The sequence below is a fragment of the Neolamprologus brichardi genome, chromosome 8 (assembly GCF_056152115.1).
Source record: "Neolamprologus brichardi isolate AB-2024 chromosome 8, ASM5615211v1, whole genome shotgun sequence".
Lineage (NCBI taxonomy): Eukaryota > Metazoa > Chordata > Actinopteri > Cichliformes > Cichlidae > Neolamprologus > Neolamprologus brichardi.
This window is the reverse complement of record NC_142111.1, coordinates 6,432,694-6,453,764: the sequence shown is the minus strand read 5'-3', so window position 1 is coordinate 6,453,764 and position 21,071 is coordinate 6,432,694. Positions and strand designations below refer to the sequence as shown.

Here is a 21,071-nt window from a genome sequence, read left to right as displayed (position 1 = left end):
AGCTCAGAGGTTTGAAGTCCTGCCTATTTTAACTACTACTACTTTATTTGATTTGACTTCCTCACATGATTATTCATCAGATGGCCGAAAGAGAAAATTAATTCTGCTTTTTAAAAGCAGTGGAACTAATTAAGCCCACTCCTTTTAAACGCAGTCAAAGGTTCTTTTGTTGACCAGCTTGCAGCAGCACCCCTCACTCTGTCACATCATGTCAATGAAAAGTAGTCTAAACGAGCTCTGATTGTATGCTGTTGAAGGAAACAGAAGCATCTATAAGTGCGCAAGCACCGAAAGACCCACAAGCCAGCTGGCAGCTGTTAGCATCTGGTTCTGTGAACCTTTATTGTAAAACAGAAACGACTGGGTAAGGAGGAGGACGGGGGGTGGGGGTTCAGGTCGTGTTCAGCAAAATGAGACTTTCAGAGAAACAGAGGGAAAAACAGAGAGCAAGAGCAGCAGAAAGGGAGCTCCCAGTGCTGGGATGACAGCTTCGTAACACTGTTACATAACTCCAACATCTGAAAATAATTTTTATTGTAGCAAACCCCCTAACCTCCTGCCCTAGTTGCAGAGGAAACAACTTTTTTTCTTCCTTCAGATGTACAACAACAAACTCCTGGGCAGGCCGTCAGCAAACAAAGACAGAGTTTTACAAATTTAAAAAACTGTTGGACTGAGTGCACATTACAGCACACAAGCATCTGATAGAGATTTTTTTTCTGGCTTGAGAAAGTCTTTTTAATACTTACTGATTGTATTCTTACAAGTCTCTTTCCTTCAGGTGCTCTTTAGAGTTTTATAGGGCTCTTTCTGCTTCATCCTCTCCTCTCCTTTTTCTGTTACTGTATATAACATCTAATAAAAGCCTGGCTCTTAATTTGCTTCAGCAGAGTTTTTATTAGACACAGACCTTTGGGGACACAGGTTTCTATTTATTACAAGAGTTTAAGTGACATGCAGGTGCAGATCCAAGCGTACGAAACGATTGAGCTTCATAGACAGCTAGCTGCTAGTGCTACCCATTCTTCTACCTTTGCTTTCAAGAAAACTCATCATTAGTCACATGACATATTTGCAGATGTGTCGCGATGCTGATTAAAAAGATCTTTCATGTTCTATTACAAGGCAGATTTTTTACAGGGACTAAACAGACACACAAAACTTTAAATGTGGTTTGCGTTCATTGCAAAAGCAAAAGACATAACACAAAAGCATATAAACCTGCAAGAAAGAAATGTGTCAAAATGCAGAAACCTCAAATGACTTTGTAAAGTCTAGAACGAACTCAAGAAATTCAATCCAGCCACACACAGCTTTGTTTTTAGTCGAGTGTAGGAATGCTTGAGATGTGACGTAACCTCTACGAGAGTTTCCCAATCTCTGCAGATTGGTGAAAGGTTTGATGTTATCGAGCGTTGTCAACAGATATTCTTGTTTGTGCAGAAAGACAACTCTGTTCTCACACTTACTGGAACTTAAAACAATTTTCCAGTTTATTTAGCTAAAGAGGTGACATGTCAGAGAGAAAATACTTAAGATTTGTCATTTGTTATGACAAATGTTGGTGGTTCTTCTTTGTGTGTTTCACATATAGCTTTAATAATGTATGCTAGGCACATCCTAGCCTACAGCCCCGATTTTTGATTCTTGTGACTCGTGTCTGAGTCATCCTGATGAAACAGGAGTCCTGCCAGTTCACGGTGACCTCTGTTACATTCATCAGCGAACACTAAGTGCGCCACATTTGGTGTTGGCAGGTGAGTCACAGGCTAATAGGTCTTCTATTATTCAGAAACACCAGAGCACACTGGGTTGGTGATGATCATAGAGCACATGTCTTCTGTTTGTGGGCCTACTTGTTCCCACAGCCTGCACCTGTGACAGCAGGTGCAGGCCTCCTGCAGCTAACCTTCAGTTAGCTGCAGGAGGTTTTGAAACATGACACAGTTTTTGTCTTATACCTCTGTACACCACTACAGTGAATTTTAAATCAAGAAATCAAGGCATGATTGAAGCGCAGACTTTCAGAGGCTCAAAAAGAACAATTGATAAAAGATGCCTGCAAGATCATTGCAACTCTAGATATAAGTTCTTAGGAGATGTGGATGCAAATGAAGGTGACCATAAAAAGGCTGAAAAACACAATGCAACTGTCCAGATATTTATCTGTACATGTGCAATTCCATCCAAGTGTAGCAAGAAGGACCGAAATTATTGTTTAAAATCATAATTATTTCTCCTGCTTGCAGCTAGTTAACAGACTGTCTTTGTTCAGGAAGTAGTAGATGTAATAGATTAGAAGAAAATGTGACCTAAGCTACGTGCTCGCCTCGTCTTCTTTGTTTGTTTTCACTCTCACAGTTTCTTTTTTTTGTTTTGCACTTGCCTGGAACTCTAAGTGAGGGACTACACAACCTGAGCATAATTTTAGAGATTCACTGATCAATTGATTGATGAACAGAATCTGCCAGTTTTCAGCTGACTGGCCATGATCGGTGTCGGGCCAGTCAGCCTCAAATCTATGCAATTCTGTGCCAATTCCACTCCAACTTGACTTTTACCTTCGCAAAAAAAAAACAACCAAAAAACCCAACACATTCTGTTTGGTAATAATACATTTTTTTCACATTGATTTGGCTATAATTCTGTCAGACTGCCTTATAATGCTGATGCTAGCACAACAGGCAATAATTTAACAGTGTAGCATGAGCAGTTTCCTCAGTCTGTCGTGAGTAAACTCAAATTGTTCAAAAATCTTGTCTCTTCTTTGCATTGCAGTCATTTTAGCAAAGATATAATGTATTACTCCTAATTCTGCATGAACTGCTGGGTTCATTCAACTCTGTTTGCATACAAGAAGAACCTAAACACAGCATTGCCATCTAGCATATTAGGAAGTGTAATTACAGAGACAAAGACATGTAAAACATGTTAAAGTGTGACGCATGCAATTCTTTTCAGATTGATTTTAAATTAAAATAAATTTGCAGAAAAATAACCTTTTTCTTTTATTAAAACTCCTAGAAAGAAAATTTGAACAGGCCAAGAACTGAATTGTCAGGCCAGATTTTTCTTATAAAAATTGTGTGCATCGTTTAGTAGTTTTCCATTGTAATTTTCTAATTAATTCACATCCAGTTTACTGAATGTATTCAATACATTTTTTAAAAAAAAAGGCCAATTTGTGGTAGTTCGTAAAGAAAAGAAAAGAAAGATGTAAAGATAAAATAAATTAGAAATTTGTTGCTGCGCTGAAAAACAGCAAGATTGACTGTCACGGTCCATCCACTCATTCATCGTCTTAACCGCTTACCCAGTATACGATGACAGGCTGGAGCCTGTTCCACCTGCCACAGGGCAAGAGGCGTGGTACAGCCTGGCCAGGTTGCCAGTCTATGGCAGAGTTATTATTGCATAAATAAAATAGCCAGTCAATTTATTTCCTATTGCACTGGGATTACCTCGTTTCCATATTTTACACTTCCAGTTTTTAAGTGGATAACATTGGGTTTAGTATGTTTGGTACCATGTTAGTAATATAGTATTATTCCAATACTATCATTCCAATACAGGATTACAATTACCCCTGCCATATAATGCACAACTATTGCAGTAATGTGAAGGCAGCACACATTCTCATTAATAAAGCACTCTATTGCCTTCATTTTCTGTCTTGCTACTCACAGCACCAATTATAAATGTGCAAAAGTGTGCTGTAGCTGTGCTCAAAATACACACCGCAGCATAACTGTGTTTGTGAAACAGAATATCAAAAGGTTTCATGTTGTACACAGCATGTTGCATTCAAGTGATAAAAAACGGATATTAGCTGGGGTAAATGTGTGTCCATCTGTCAGCTTTGAAACTGAATTGCACGTTGCAAGATGTGTGCTTGTGTGTCTTTAAAGATCACTGAGCTACATGAGTGGGCTTGTACCTGTGGGTGTGCAAGCATTGTGTTCTTGTTGCTACGAGCAGACCTGCGAAGTGTTTTTCTTTAGCTTTAGGCAACAGATCTGAGTGAGGTTTTTTTGGATATGCTCTCACACTTCTCATTATCTAACAGGAATTTGCAGGATTGTAAATCAAACATGTATGTGTGTGTCTGTGCTTGTTCAAATACCTTGCTCTCAGGACACACAGTCAAAAAACATTTTTTTAATGAAAAAATGGAAGGCTACCAATTCCCAGAAGAGCATGTCCAGATTCTGACAGTGACACCAGTTGTGAAAAGTGTGTGTGTGTGTGTGTGTGTGTGTGTGTGTGTGTGTGTGTGTGTGTGTGAGGGTGAGTCACGGGTAGCCTGTGGGTGTGTGCGTGGTGTGCTGGACACACTTAAGATCTAAGCTTCTTGCAGGACTTGCCTGTGTTGCATAAATATTCTCCAGCCTGTGTGTTTATTAGACTGGATGCTGTTTACATTCACCAAAAGCTACGACATTTGGTGTCCCGTTGTTTGGACTCAATCTGTTTTGCCGTGTTGCTAGGAAGCACAGATTTGTGCTGCAGTTTCATAAACTCCAATGTTCATAGATCTATCTATCACCACATGCATAAAGATATGAAGCATGTCCAGTGAAAATATGACCAAAAGCGTGTTGTTGCAATTATGTTGTATCATTTCATGTGTGTTAATGATTTTTTGGGAATTATGGAGAATACCTAATGCCATGAAAGAATTACTGTTATAAAAGAAAGAAGACATGCAGCTGGATTGTGTCGGTTGCAGCTGTTTGCAGGGATAAGAGTAAAACAACTTTTCCTTCCGTCCCTCCTCTCTTTAATTTTTATATTTTTTCTACCTTTTGGAATATTCAGTTCTTTCTGCATTTCTTCTTCTTTCTCTCCACGTTAATTCCTTCGCTTTCTCGCCATCTCTCAGTCCCTCCATCCTATTCTTCCCTCTCCTTTTCACTCCTACTCTCAGCTTGACAGAATGATCTGGGGTCTCTGCTGCTGGCAGCATCCCAGTAGGTTACATAACAGTACCAGCACCTCCCCTGAATCACTGCTGGGCTAGGCTAGCCTCAGCAATGATACATATCTTAACTACTACCCAAAAGCATGAGTGTCTGGCTGTGCAGGGATCACATTATATTCACATTTTTAATTTTTCACACTGATCATTTCAGCCTCATGCAAACGAGACCCTTGTCCTACATCCCGATGTAATCTATAGCCCGTCATGTGTCGAAGATGAAGAAGCATGTGATATTTATCTGTCTTTGTTTACAAGTCTGAATGACACAGGGATGCAAATCCAAAATCTCACTTCATGGAATTTCAGCAGGAGGCTATCAGCTCCACTCTTACATTTCACCCTTTTCGTGACCATGTTTTAGTAGACAGCCTCTCTTAGTCTGCAACTACCTCTAGTTTGTAAAGGGGTCATTTGCAGTCAAGTCCTGAAGGTCAAAACGGTTTAAGTGACCAGAAAGTACAAGAGGTTATTTAAAAACATGGAGGCTTTTTCTGGATCAGACAGTTTGAACTCGCCTCTGTGCCTGTAACAGAACATTCTGCAGGTTTTAAATTCATAGCAAACATTGCAGCATCTAGTAGTTGCAGGTATATTGCTTCTTCAATCAGCTGTCAGCTGCAGACAGCGCTGACACTGTCTCATTCCATTTATCATTTAAAAACCTCTTTCTACTCTGAGTGGCAGTAGACATAGTTTACATTGTGATCTGGAACAATCTGTTCTGACTGAGCAGGTCATTTCTGCTTAAATCGAGAGCAAAATCTGTGACGCCTCTAACCTAATTTCCCCCCAGCCTCAGTCTCCGTCAGTGAGCCCGACATATGCCTCTATCCCTCCTCTCTCAGCTAACCTCTGACTCTCCAAGTTCGCCCGGATCCTGGCCCACTGCCTGCAGTCACTCCTCGGGCAGAACTGCTGCCCTGGCTGGACAGCTCACAGCTGCTGAGTGACGGATAGCCTTCCTCCAACCCTTAACTACATCTTCCAACCTGCACAGCTCCCTCACCCCCTAACTTCCACTTAGGACACACTCTACAAACCTGGCCTCACAGCCCCGCCTAGCTTCTGTGCCCTGCGGATCTAATTTACACACATGTACTGTATACACATGATTATATATATTCAAAAGGTTGCAGCGTTGCAGCTAAAAGCTAAGGTGGCACTTTGCATGATTAAAGATTTCACATGTATTTCACCTTAAGGTCCATCTTAAGGTAGACCAAACTTTCAATTGTTTCCTTAAGTTTAAAACAAAATGCACGAGGACTAGAGACTCAAATGGGCTTTACCTGACTGGATAGTCATATCCCTCTGCACCATGCTGAAGGGAGACTTCACCTTCCTGGCAAGATTATGGATTCATATTCCAAAGACAGCCAGCGTTGTTCATTTGAGAAAACGCGGGAGTCTGAGGAGAAGTCCGACAGCAGAAAAGCCACAGCAATGCTGTCACAGGGAGCTGGTACTCCACAGGTACTCCACCTCACAGTCCCTTTCTCTGAACTACAAGTGCATGCACGCCCCAACAGAAAGGGCGTGTGTAGGTCTGTGCGTCTGTGTCTTATTGCTCCTTGGATAAGAACAAAATCCACCCATACACTGTTCCGTGAACGAGTTTTAAGCTCTTCTTAAAAAGAAAAGGGAAACTTTTGGTCACTCCTCTGCACTCTAAAACAAGAATAAAAACAAGCCGATTCCAAGCCTCACCTCCTCAAGTCCAAGTGACACACCCCCTCTTCTCTTCCTTTCCACTTTCCTTCACTATCCTTCTGTTCCCTCTCTGGGAAATTATGCAATACAGCCATTTCAGACATGACCTCCCTTCTTCCCCCCGCTCTTTACGACATCCCCATCCTCCTTCTCATGTTGCTCTCGCAGCCCACACTCAAGCAAGTTTCTCCAGCTCAAAGTTTCAAATGATCTCAATTCCATTATCATAGCATAACCAGGTTTTTCAGCACAGAAAACCTCAGAGACAAGTTTGCAACTGGGAAGGCAGGAAATGTAAAACGCTTTCAAGACTAGTCTTGGTTTATATCAGCCTTCCACCTTAAAAACAGAGCTGGCTCCCTATTCTTCTCTCTTGCATAAGCATTAATGTATACAGACCTGACCATCCTGAAAAACATGCCACCAATCTCTACGGCGTGTTTAACAACAAATGTCCCAGCCTTCATCCAGTACAGTTAGCATACTGCACAACCTGGTATCAGAGATAAAGCTTTGATAACCTTCCCAATGCAGGTTCTGCGCTTCCACTGCAAGACATGTGCAGAAATGTGCATGCAATCACACGCAGTGCTGTAAAGGCATCTAGATAAGCTGCAGGGGTGTCTGCAGCAACATGTCTGCTCCTGGCTGCCACACTGAAGTGTAAGGAGAAGGCCAAGAAGAGCAGGGGTTGTTTAAATAAGGGAGTGATGGCCTGAGGCTGTGAGACGGTGAAGTAAACAGGGTGTTGGGACAAGCAGCCACAGAGTCACTCTTAAATACTTCCGTAACGACATAAACATATTTGAAATAATGTTCAAGAAACACGAAGTTTCTTATCTTATTGCTTTCAGTGCACTCTAAAAGTTAGCCGTCTACTGCCTTAACTGTTTTCCATTGTACTTTGTAACTCAGATTTTTATTGTATGTGTTATTGTGCATTGTTCTCTCCCACTGGTGATTTATAAATCATTGACTGAGCCAACCTTGCCTAACCTTCATATCCATACAAATCAACACCAAGTCAACTAACTTTCCCTCCAAGTAAATGGGTGACCAACGCCCAGCTGGGAACAATGGCCAATATGGCTGACAATTCTGATATGGCAAGATGCATGTGCATGTGTGAGTGTGTTTGACTGACCTTCTAATACATTCTGGAAACAAATGTTGTGGACTGATGAAGCTGAAATAGATTTTTTGTGGGGCTCTATGATCAAAGGTAGCGCTGTGCAATCAGCCGATAGCTTTCGTTTTGTTTTGCATTATAAATTAGATACTTCCTCCTTCCTTTTATAGCACTGCGCTCACAGCCATCCCTATAAGTTCAACCTTACTCACAGCGCAGTTCAGCTCAAGCCAAGATGACAGAAAATGAGTCTTTGGTCAGCAAAATCTTTCTAAAAGGCATAACAAGGTGTTTGACTACAGCCGCCTTTGCTTCCACAAGATCTCAGATGAGTTGGCTTCAACTCTCCCCATAGCTTCCATTCTGCCCTCCACAAGAGCACAAGCCCACTTTATGGTTAAAAAACACCAGCTAGTCTAGGCGTACTCCCTACCAGATGACCAGCTGCATGTCTTCGCTTACAAAGTAAAATCCACAATGGACTATTTCAAGAGGTGCAAGCTAAAGGTTTTGCCATTTCCCTCATAGTCCACTGAGGACTATGGACATAAATAGCACTGCGTACAAGATGGGTCAAGAGAGAGCAGAAGCCCTTTGCAGAAAGAATGGATGAAAAGGGAGAAGAACTCGATGACTCTTAGCTACAAAAATGTTTTAACAAACTTTGACTTTTGCTAAGTATTTTCTGGTTACTTCTGAAACTGTAACAAACGGATACGTTTTTAAAGACATTCACTAGAAAAATTTTACTCATACCTTTTTGGAAACAGCTCAAGTTCTGCTCTCTTAGCTACCAAGCATTTTCTTGAAACTATGCCACTAAGCACTGCTTCACTTGTAATTTAGCATTATGACCTTAAACAAATCAAAGACATTAATCCAGCAAATGTAACCTTTCCACTATGACTAAAGGAAGATGCTCAAGTAACTCAGAAGAACAAAGTACTCCAAGCTCTATCCTAATTCCATACATAAAAAGGGTCTACAGAGTGTTAACTCCACAGAGCAAACATGCAGCACACTCTAATCTACTGTAGCGGGAGGTCAAAGCTGAGGAGCAAGCAAATTAGGCACAGAAGCTTCTTCACTCCCTTCTTTCTGGAGACTTCAGCGCACACAGTCTTTTACATACACGTAGTACCACGTCAGAACTTAAATCTCAGTCTCTCGCTTGCCTTTAGACGCCCTCGATGGTGAGCTAATCTCTCTACTGACTAATGAACAAGACGTACAGGCGCATCTGACATTTAACTTCTGCCTCCCAGACAAGTGCTTTCCACACCTTTCACGTGTCCTCAACTTACGTAACATATTCCCCAAGCACACCTTTTCTTTGCTTGGAGGATTTTATGTTCACTTCTATTAGGCATGAGAAGTGTTCGACAAAATCTTAACTTGTGGCAGAAGCAAGAGTGCTGCTGTTAAGCGTTTCCTACACATCATCCTAGAAAAAGGACATTTCTGAAAAGCCAACAGGGATAACTGTAAATACAACACTTATTCATTTTGACATAATAGTAATGTATATAATGGCAAACATCTAATGGCAGAAAACCCCAAACAAACAGTGTGACGCTACAAGACGACAGAGGGACAAAGTGTTTTTAAAACTGCTTTACAAAAACTCGTGGTGAGAGCCAAGAGTCAGGCAGTAGTGCAGAATACTACTTCATTAAAAATGAGCAGAAAACATACATGTTGAAAAGCACATAAGTGTGAATTTTTACAGAAAGACCCAATTACTGAAGCAAACCTGGTGTGACATGCTCAAAGGAAGTGTAGCTAGACAATGTTTATACCAGGTTTTTCCACCAGAAAAGTTGTTAGACGCGGTGGCTGCAATATGACTGGGGGGGGTCAGGTGGGTCTGTTCACTAAAATTTAATCTTGCACTCTATCAAAGCAACGCTATCCATCGACTATGTCACTAATTGGCGTTTCAGAAACTGCAGGGCTGTAGCACAGAAAGAGCAGGCAGAGGTAAGTTTATGAAGAGAAACTGACGTGTATAAACCACAATCTTACAGATCTGAATTACATTTAACTCTGTTTACATGCAGCTGTGAGAAAATACTTAGTGTGTGATTTAATCAAACATCCTGGCACAGTGAATGGTAAAATGGTATTAATTCATAAAAACTGGATTTTAGAACCTTTTTAACTTCTTTATCGTTTTGGAGAGCAAGCTCTTATGTGTAAAAACGTCTAATTAAAATAACAGTCGTAGCTTTGGATGTATTTGTGCCACGTGACAGATGTCTGCTGTGGTTTCTTTAACACCTATCCAAAACCTAACATCAAACTGAAGCGGTGGTGGCTGAAAAACACAAAGGTCATGCGCGTCACTGTCTCACCATTCTTGCGCTCCTGTATAGGCAGCAGATTGGGAGCAGGCTGAAGGGAGAGCTCCTGAAGCTCGCTGGTCACGGCGTCGCTCTGGGGGCTCGAGGCCGAGCCTGGCACACTGGCAACTTCCATACTGCCAGGATTTGGCTCCTCCCCTTTCTGTGAGTCCATCGATGCCAAGGTGACAGAAAGACCTGGAATCGTTTTTTCAAAAGGGAAAGAGAAAGTGTAATGTCTCGTGAAATAATCAGAGGACACAGAGTTGAAAGCTCCATATAAAGGGACAATGATTACTGCAACTAGTGCATATTTATCCAGTTTTTATTTAGGAATTGACCAAACAGGATTATATACACACACATCTATTTTTTCCATTTTTTTGCAGCATGTAGCTCTACACAGGAAATGAATAAACAAATCAAAGTGTGGCTCATAACTGAGTCAGTTTGTACTTTTCTGAGCTATACTGACTATGAAGCGCTGTTGCAACATGAATAATATTCCCTTGGTCTAATTGCTGAAGCCGCAGTGACCTCCATTCTTCCAATTGCAATTTATTTCCCCATTAAAAACAAATCTATTAATGAATTACTAAGAATTGGATTTAAGAAATTCCAGTGTTCAGCTTGTCCTTTATGTAGTTAGAGGAACCCTCAACTATGCCACGCTATAAAAACAAAACAATACTCCAGACATGTTCACAGGCTTTGACAAGTCTGAAAAACATAGTTCCAGGAACCTGAGTCCTAGTCCCAGAAACCGTTCAGTCTGACTGTCTCTTTCATACACAAATAACTTGGGAAAGAGAAAGAGAATGCTGGACTGTAGACCAGGGATTAAATCAGCCATCGCGGAAGAATTTGCATGTTTCAGCTTTTACAACTGTTGCTGTGGCCGCTGTTCTAAAAAGGCAGCTTATGTTTTGTTTTGTTTTTTTACTTCTTAACAACCTCAGCACAATTTCCATACATTTAGCCCGGGTAACGAGTCGCCATCAGAGCTCGAGGTATCTCATAAAGGAAGCTATTAAAGAAAAAAAAGTGCCTGTCTAGCTGTGTGTTGCCTTGCACTTGCAGAGAGACAAAGTCCCTCCATGGGAAGAGTTAAAGTAAAGTTGAACGTTGAGTTGAGGAAGTGTATAAAAAACTTAAATGCTTCCATATAGTCAATTTGGACTAAATGGAGCCTCGAGACAAAGAGTTCAGGAGACACTTCCCTATCTGAGGCTGCCCACTCCCTGTAAACCTGTAATGAGCAATGGGAATAACGCAAATGTAACCTAAACTAATGTGCAGGTTTAAACAAGCTAAACCTGTTTTTAGCAACAAAAGTGTTCAGTTTAGCTCAGGCTACTTGGCTTTAGTGACAAGTGTCACTATATAAATGCAATTCATTATCATATTATTAGCATGGATGTCTTCTAATGTTTCCATGGAAATTTTATGCAAAGCACAAACACATAGAGCATTAAACTGCTCCGTAATGAGCCAAAAGTCGTACATGTCACTGACTTTTGAATAACTTTACTCCATTTCTGGTTCTTAGGTGATTATTGCTGTGTTTACAAAAAAAAAAAAGCCCCAATAAGCCATCACAGTGTGAAAGTGATGCAACAGGTGCAATTGTGTAAAATGTGCTCTTGATGCGATTAACACTTCATTGGCATAATGGTTGGGGGCAAAAAAAAATTCTTAAAATCGTTGTTGCTTTCTGACTGGCAGGTACATTTATAACGCAAACTGGTTAAGCGTGTGAAGAAGCGAAGCCTGAAGGCTAACCTTCCTGTGAATAGTCAAACCATTCAAACCCATGTTATGGAAGAGATTTTCCTGATTTGCTGGCACAAGCCCAGTTTAACTGGTTCCTTTCTCAAGCACTCCTCTGGACTGAGCAGGCCCGGTGACTTTTGACAGCTACTCGCTAATGGTTGTTTACAAAGGCTCTCTCTGCAAATATGTGTTTTCTTGCTGTGGGGTTCTGATGGGGATTCTGTCATTACTGCACAGCGGGGCTGCAAACAATGAGGCAGTGTTGTCTGAGATGCTGCTCCTCTCGTTCTCTCACAATCAAACACAAGCTCACACGTCTGAATAGCGACACACTAACCGCACGACACTAAAGTTTCTCTTGATCTCACTGGATCACTGCACGTTTGATCGCGACAGACATAAAACATTTAGATAACATTTGTGTTCTATCAAATGCTATTTTTATGTCAATTAAAACAGAGAGATAAAAAAAAATATGTGAACCTATCAGAATGTAGGTGAATAGTGTTACTTTTTATGGAAAATACTAATAATTTTGAGTTGTTAAAACTTGATTGAAAATCAGTCTTCTCTCATCTGTGGGGCTGAGTTTCCTCACAAACTGACTTTAATTTACTTTTTATCCATCTGAGAATAGGAGCGGGTTCACGTTGGCAGCTACTGTCCAAGATGGTAGAGTCGGGGGTTCAACAAATGGACAAGAGATCATCTAAAAAAACAACTAAACATATTGTTCAGTCATTTATCTGGCACAAGGCTTTTACTCAGTAAGTATCTGCACCTTATGCAGAGCATCCATCCATCCAATTTTAGGGTCTAACCCAGCTGTGAAAGGGTGAGAAACAGGTTACCAGTCTATCACGAGGCTAACACAACCCGCTTTTACAAATTATAAACCAGATTCTCTCATTACTAGTCAATGACGGACCTAATTAAATACAGCTAAAAATTGGCAAAATATTATAATTAAATATGAACAAATTACATAGCTGGTCCAAATAACCCTGTATCAGTGTGTATACATGTTACAGACAGAAATCAAACTGCATAAGCATTTTTTCACCATTCTGTCCATCTGTCAAAATCACCTGATATTTAACAATGATTTTTTTGACCTGATCACGCAAGAGATTTGTAATCATTTTACAGATGACAACAGCCAAAACTAGTCTAGCTAGACAGCCTGACTGCTCACCCAGAGAAAACAAATCCGAAAACTGGTTTAGAAAGGCTCAGAAAACCTTGACAATGGTGCTAAAATAACATTAACTCAATAATTGAGACTAAATCTTGTATTGTAGCTCAATAACAGCATAAGCCAACATGATGAGACATGCAAGATAATGCATGCACTTGCTTCTTCAATCTGATGTGTGATCTTTGTCTCAGCACACCACTCTGAGATGCCTATCTCCTCGACAACAGGTGAGAAAAACTGCGAGGCGTTATGTCTGCAGCTTTTGTCGAGGCCTCACACAAAAGCTAGCTTAATACAATAACAGCCAGTGACCTAAATATCAAGTGTCACACATTAAATTAACCTCCAGATCACAAATGAATACGACAGATCTTCACAGTTGCCTCATCCCTACTTTTCCCAACAAACAGCTGCTGTTCAAACATGCATAATGTGCTATTCTGCTGAATAGTACATTCAAATGCTGAAACACACTGGAAGCATTCCTCCCTACACGCCCACACTAGCCTTTCAGATATGCATCATCATTACACTGGTACACACTGCGAGGCACACACGTCCTGACAGCCAGGGCTGTTTCACCATCAGTCACAGGAAACCAGCAACCAAGAATTACAAGAGCTTTTCAGTTCCCCAGCAAACAGGTAAAAGGAAGTGGTTGCAACCTGGCTTATCATAAACTAGGCCAGATGTGAACAAGGCTTGTTGCTTACCTGTGTTACAAAATCTGGAAGGGGGGTTTTCCCATTTCAGGAGGACAGAGCTTTGAACGGTCCTGTAAAGCAAAATAAGAACAAAGCTTCAGTACAAATAGTCTGTTATACCCATTTGCTCTTCTGATCCACTGCTTGTACGTACTATGATGCTGAGCAGCTGTATCACAGTAACCAGGGCATGTGCAGGAAAAAAAGAAATGAAAAAAGATCTACAACAGTACAAGACTCATGACAACTGATAAGATGGGCTAAAGAAATCCACGTTTCAGGAGGCCTTTCCACAGATGTCATGGGGCCGCAGCCTGCAGCTGTCACTGTCCAAAACACACAGGCATGCTAAGCTATTGTTAGCCTGTCTGGGTGGGAGTAAACCTAAACATTCAATACGCGAGCCAAAGTCGGGCTGCTATAGAAAAGCGGACACACGCACCATACTGGACGTGAAACGCTATCAACTACAACAATAAAGTATTTAACGCTGACACCGGCTTCAGCTGAAAACTCTTCGGCTCCCCTGCTGACTGCAGACAGACACCCCAAGTTAGCTAGCAACCGTTAGCATGCCATAACAACATCACCCCTAAGTGCCAACGCCTACGATCAGTTATCTGCCAGGCTGTTACTCTCGCTGAATAGAAATTAAGCTGCTGCTCAAACTCCGAACCATGAATTCGTATTTTTATGCTTACTCATAATGTTCGCCACTTGTGTGTTGTGTCTGTGAGGATAAACGCCTTTGGCATCACAGCGCCACCCCCGAATCACAAAGGAAACTTTAACCGGAAAACCCTCCTCTGCGTGGGACGCAGAGACCCACTTCCTTCGCTACGCCGTTCCCACGGGTTCAGCCCGCTTCGGTAACAGGAGAAATAAGAGCGGAGCTTTGCCCGCATATGCCTGTAAAACACTGCCCTCGCCACAAAAATAGGTATGCTGTTTAACTTGAAGTGTTTGCACTTCTGAGAACTGTTTCTGTCACATGCGCAGTCTCTGTCTCCCTCTAGTGTTCAACTGCGTGTACTTCAGGACACACGGAGCTACAGGTATTACAGTATATGTCTCCAAAATAAAGAAGCGCGTTTTTCTATGTGATTTTCACTTCGGTCTGATGTTTGCAATACTACAGTCTTTTTTCTTTGTAATATAATTAATCCAATAAAGTATGTTTTATGTGATTTTTAATAAAGAAAGCCAAACTGACATGCTAATTCTTAGTTTGAAAGACAAACAGAGCATTTAGGTAAAAGTAAATTTAAAAAAGTATTTATGGATGTGTGTAATGTAGTTATTGATTCAGATTATTTAGATTTATATTTGTAGAGTGATCAGTGTTTTATTTTATGGTAAAGATTTTTCTGCAAACCAAAAAAAATAATAATCTAAGGTCAATTTTCATACATAGCCCCGGATTTTCTGTTTGGTGCACTTAGATTTCTAAGTCTGGGTTTCTATCTAGCTTTCCTTTAAACTTTATACTTATTAGCCCTCGGATTGCCATTGTTATTCAAATAATGGCTGAGCAATCAAAGGAACCATAAGTGATTTCATGCACCATTCACAGTTTTACTGTAATCACCACATGTACTTAAACAGAGACAAGCACATGCTGCTGGCAGGATCAGTCAGGTTGTTCTTTAGGTACCCACCCGGCCAGGAGACACCCTTCAGTCAGGGACCCCAGATGGATTTTAAGTTCTTCCACTTTACCTTCAGTGTGTATTGACATTCAGAGGTTCATAGGTAATTGGACGACAATTACTTCAGTTTCACGGAAAGGTGAGGACTGTTCTGTTATTTCATGACAAATGAAGCAGACATAATATATGAAGTTGATTCAGAGTCTTGAGTTTATATTTTATAGGTTTTCACTGTATAAGGCTCCCTTAATTCCTGCAATGTGAGGCTACTAGAACTGGAGCCCCCTACTGCAATAAAAACAACATTACCCAAAATCCTCTGGGCCTCCTTACATAACCAACATCTCACCAGCTCCCTTTTTAAGGAGAACATAAAATATTTGACTTTGGATTTGGTTACTGTTGAACAGATTCTTAACTTGAACGCTGCTTTGTTCTTTTGTTTCTTTTGAAGATAACAAACTTTTTACCCCAACAGCCCAACAACAGCCCAAGTTTCATCATAATGCTGCAGCTTTCCCACTGATTTCTATCTTTCAAACTAAGGATAAGCTCTTGTTTGCGCAGTTGTCTACAAGTTCAGTCCAGTCCTGTGGTTTCAAAACTGCTCTGCCTGACTTGGTTATGGCTGTGGGGCTATTTGGAAAAGTTCCGGGTGTTGGTTTTTGTAGGGAAGGAACTAGAGTGCAGTTCAACCACGCCTGTTCCCACGTGGCGGGATAACTGAACTCCTGTGCACAGTGATGCCTGTTGAAGAATCTCTGATGTGAATTCATTCTCTCTTTCTCATTTACAGTGACCGCTGCGCTGTCGGGAAGCACTGCTGGGTCAGCACAGTGTAACCAAGCTGGCACCAAATCAAACGTTGAGCTGGGCTAAAACACATTTTTAAGTGGGACGACAAGATATGCAGAAGTACTGATCTGGTCTTTTTGAACAGCCTGTTTAGCCTCCCCGTTGGTTTGTGGGTACTGTGCACTGCTGATCACATGTTTGAAACTGTATGTATCAGCAAAGTTTGGCATATTATCCGCTGAGAACTGTGGGCCATTGCCAGTCCTTAAGATCTCAGGCACCCCTTCACATCCCAACATGGATTTCAGATGGACAGTGACATCAGGAAACTTTATGTGGTGGACGTTGGCCATTTCCACATATCATTTCAACTGTCCACTACCTGCATGCATTTAGCTTCCCCTCATGTAGCCTGCTGAGGACACTGTTTCTTAAAGCTGCAGATGACCAATTATGCCCTTTTTAACTAGAGGCTATCGTGCACAATAAAGGAGGCATCTGCACAGTGCAGCTTTACCAAGCTTTAATGATCTGCTCTCTGGTCATCCATCCTGATACATTTTCATGACTTGGGGCTGTTAGCCACTAGCGACTAGCTGAGCCCACTAGCCCTGAGCAGGAGAGTGCAGGTTACTGATCACAAATATTGGTTTCTCTCCTTTCTGTAGTGTTAGGTTTGTGAACCCTAGCATGCCCAATGGTATAAAACCTTGTACAAGTATGGGCATCTTTTCTTTCTAAAGAGCTGGTTTTACATCTGTGAACATCACATTGAATACATGGTCAGGAATGACAGTCATATCAGCACCAGTGTCAATTTTAAATGTGATAGTCCTGTCCTTGGGCTTTAGATTGCAGCATGTTGTTGCTGCCTGTCAATGTGTCGTCCGCTTCATCACCTATGCAGTACATGGAAATATTTACCTGGATGTCTTCCAAAATACTTTCTGCCAAATGCTGCCATTCGGCCAAGCAGATAGTGATCCAAAGCATACATATAAAACACAGAAGGGGATTTGTTAAAGCAAAGGATGAAGACCGTGAATGTGTTAGTCCAGAAACTTCTGGCAGATAGAAGAACTGCATCTGGCGGGGCCTCCCTGCTACTGCAGATAAGGAGGTGGTCCGCTTGCCTCCACTCCAGAGAGAAAGGTTACATCTCCTGGGTCTAGGTGCGGCTTGCCCCTCTGGGGGCGGGGGTACCTGGACCTGGGATATAGAGTATGTTTGGGGAGTGTGACTGTCTGTGCAGTGTCTATTTGTGTCTGTCTATACGTTGGGTGAGTGCCGAGTATTTGGTTGTGTATATGGTGGTGGGAATGCACGTTTGTGTCCGCATGCGCCTGTTCGTCTGTGTCTATATGTCAGGTTGGGTCTTAGACTCAACCTCTCTGGGTACATCTCAGGCCCTCCAAAGTACGGAGGCCTATCTCCCCTCACCACACTCCCTGCCGGTGGCTGATGCCCTCAGACGTTGGTGTGTTAGTGGTTCTTGTCGACTAGGGCTGGGCGCTCATGTATGTACCAGCTCACTCCTGGTGGCCGATTGGCGGGGCCTGGCGCCTGTGGCCCGGCTGGGCCCCTTCCGGGGGGTGGGGTGCCCTCAGACCTCTGGCCTCTGGGCCTGAAGCTCGGTCCTCTCTGGCACAGCTGGCTGCCAGCAGAGCCCGCGGGCACGCCACTGCAACCCTCTCTGGCCTCTGCTCCGTAGCTGCTGAGTGACCTCTCGTTTGGGGCTCTACTCAGCTCTTCCCAGGAGGGTGGCACGGTTCCCCCCCTTTTGGTGGTCCTCCTCAGGTCCTCGTACTCTAGGGCCTCTGGATGTCTGGGGCCTGGATCTCCTCCATACCTGCTTCATGCCCTGGGGGACGGGGCTATGGCTCCCCACACTCCCTAGCAGATCATTACATGGAGAAATCTTTGGAATACAAGCATGCTGATCCACATAGGTGTGCACACAGGTGTACACACAGGTGTACACAGACGTGGACTACACCTTTCTTGGCTGCTGCCTCAAAGCACATTGTGCGCTGTCTATCTTGCGTGCTGCACAATATCGTTTAATATTTAGTATCTACTGTTATCTACTGCTAGCTAGTTTATTGTGATGGTGCTGTTTTTATTATGTTGCTCTTTTTTTGTTTGCTTTCTCTTCTGGGTTTTTTTCTCCATACAGGTGATCCAGGTGTTTTGTTTTTCTTTCTTCCCCCCTTTCTCACCGTCTCTTCTCCCCTCTGGTTTTCTTTCTCTCCCTCTCTTTCTTTCATTCTTTCTCCCTGTCCTATCCCCCAGTCATGTCTGTCCCGAAAATAAAATAAATACATAATTATAATAAAGGTCAATCAAATGGACCAATATGGCAAGGCCATGATGATCCACTTGGTAAAATAAATCCGCTTGGCATCTTTCTTGGCCTTAAGACAACAATTCTGATGGCTAAAGATCCAAACGGGACACAAAAAAAAAAAAAAAAGAACTGCATCTGAATAAAGAAGTGAGAGAAAAGTATAAGGAACTGCAGCAAAAATATGAAGATGGGAACGTACGGTAGAAAGAACGTGAGCATGAGAAGAAGTAATTGAAAAGGAGAAGGAAAACCTGAAGCAGAAGAATCAAGAGCTGCAGGAATGCTGCTTAAGAAAGAACATCCCAAAAAAAAAAATGCTCCAGGGTTTTCAAAATAATGGCGATAGAACAGATGGAGGTGGAGCACAAGGAGAAAAAAGATAAAAGAATGCATAGTAATAAAAAGAAAGAATATAAAGAAAACGAGATGAACAAGATAGAGAAAGATGACAGTTAAGGTTTGTGGAGCTGGATTCACAAGAATAAGAAGTGTTTGGGCAACTGAAGAGCAGAAGAGGCTGCCGCTTCCTCCGCCTCCCTCCTTCTCTCAAACATTTCTCAGTCTTTCATTTTTACCTGTGCCTCAGGTTCAAGTTCTTAACCTTCACCTATTGTAAGTCTACATTTATTTGTATGTATTTCTTTTAAAACTGTATAACACGTACACACTTATTGGAAATTTGTTTGCTCTTTGCTCTGTAGCATTTCTCATTTTCATATCCTCTCTGAATACAAAATCAGCAAAGCTAAAAAGCAAGAGGAGAAGCACCAATGTTATTCCACAGTACACATGCAAATTCGAAAACAGACATTCGAAACTGACTTTTACAGTAAATGCCAAGTCATTCACCCAGCAGACAATGAGGTCTGTATTTACAGGTGAAGAACTCAGTATATTACCGTTACAAATTCACAACATAGACACCTGATCTGTGTCGCCAGACTTCATTTGTTAAAGTCAATGGTACGGTCATAGAGTTTCCAAATTAAATTCAAAAGGAACAAACCTTCCATTGCCAGTGGATTCATTATGGTGCACAGATGTTTAGGACCTCAGCACTAGTTTTAATGGGACGGTGTTTGGGACATCGTTAAACAGTCCTCCAGGAACCCTAATAATCAACAAATACATTTCTTTATTTTGTACATAGGACATATATGACTTCACAAAGATTTTATAGTATGAAACTTAAGGCTGTCATTTTCCAACCCACCTTTTATGACATGGTATGGGAAAGTCCTGGAGTGTCCACGTTTTGGAAATGTTTAAAGAAAATCTTTCTACTTTATAACATATTTCAGTTCCGTTTCCCCATTTTTTTTTCCATTTTAAGGGATTTGTGTGAATTAAGAGTGCATGATGCTCAGAAACGTGTGTTTTTAGCTGGTTTAATAGCTGCTACAAAGTTGATTTCCACACGGAGGAAGCTTCAGTTGCTCACTTGGCAGCAGTGGTTGCTCATTTTCATGGATGTTGCTTATCTTGAACTGTCCACAGCCCGAACCCACAAAGCTGAAGAAGATGTTGCGTAAAATTTGAAGTCTTTATTGTACTCAGTGCCTCTCTGTCTGTTCCTCTCCCCCTTCTTTCTTTTTTCCCTCATAACTCTTTTATTATATTTTTACATTTGTCTAAACACAATAAACATTTTATCACAAAAAAACTTTGTTTGTTAACTCGGGGTTTCTCCTTCACACATCATTTCACTCTTCCTTCAGCACAAACTTAACGGATTGCCCTCCGCTTTAATCAAACATTATCAGAGGAACAGATGATAAAATTCTGTAAAAATTCTGATAAAATTCTATAAAGAGTAACAAAACAACACGTATAAAGTGAAAACTGTGTTTACTGGCTATTCTCGGTGATAAGCAAATATACAAATGAACTGATCAGCTTTCTAATGGGTGTAGTGTGAGCTGCAATTCCAGCAGCTTATATGCAAATCAGGAGGAAGCATGAAAATATATATATTAAGGTGTCCTCTGCTTCACCAACTGACTATGCAAATTCCTGTGACAATGCAACACACTGTCTGCACTGCTTTTACTTTAGAGAGGGTGTCCTTTAGTGGGGTTTTTTTGAGGTATAGTTCAACTGGTATGTGTTTAACGTCATAAATGTTGGTTTGACGCCTCGTGCTTGGTGGTGACTGCGAAAGAGTAGCTTCAAATCGAAATGCTAAATTAAGAGAGAAAACTCCTGTGTCCCTTGAAATGTCAGTAAAATAAATAAAGGGGTGAGACAGTTCTCTGTCTTTTCTTTAATGAAGGACAACACAAGAAGGCCATCATGTTAAGACTGCTTCAGAGGCAGTGTTGTGTTTCACATCAATTGTTTCCTGTTAATTTGTTGCACATATAGTTTTCAGTTGGAGAAACGTTTCGTCGCTCATTCATTTTACTTCTTCAGTCTCAGCTGACTGCAAGTTTTCCCCAGCCAG

At 41.5% G+C, this 21,071-nt stretch overlaps 1 protein-coding gene across 4 annotated transcripts in view; it reads right to left on the bottom strand.

Annotated features, from left to right (window-relative positions):
• mrtfab (myocardin related transcription factor Ab) overlaps positions 1 to 14,805 on the bottom strand; it is a 39,961-nt gene extending 25,156 nt beyond the window's left edge. For 2 of the 4 annotated variants that reach the window (XM_006807276.3, XM_006807279.3), the window contains exons 1-3: positions 14,539 to 14,805; positions 13,847 to 13,908; positions 10,175 to 10,360 (exon numbers count right to left, since the gene is read on the bottom strand). In XM_006807276.3, coding sequence (XP_006807339.2) covers positions 10,175 to 10,337 — 163 coding nt within the window. In that variant the 5' untranslated portion in view covers positions 10,338 to 10,360; positions 13,847 to 13,908; positions 14,539 to 14,805. Of the gene's footprint in view, positions 1 to 6,270; positions 6,786 to 10,174; positions 10,361 to 13,846; positions 13,909 to 13,991; positions 14,510 to 14,538 lie in introns of those variants that run through there. The other 2 variants (XM_006807277.3, XM_006807280.3) reach the window with 2 other exon arrangements.
• Positions 14,806 to 21,071: the final 6,266 nt, after the last annotated feature.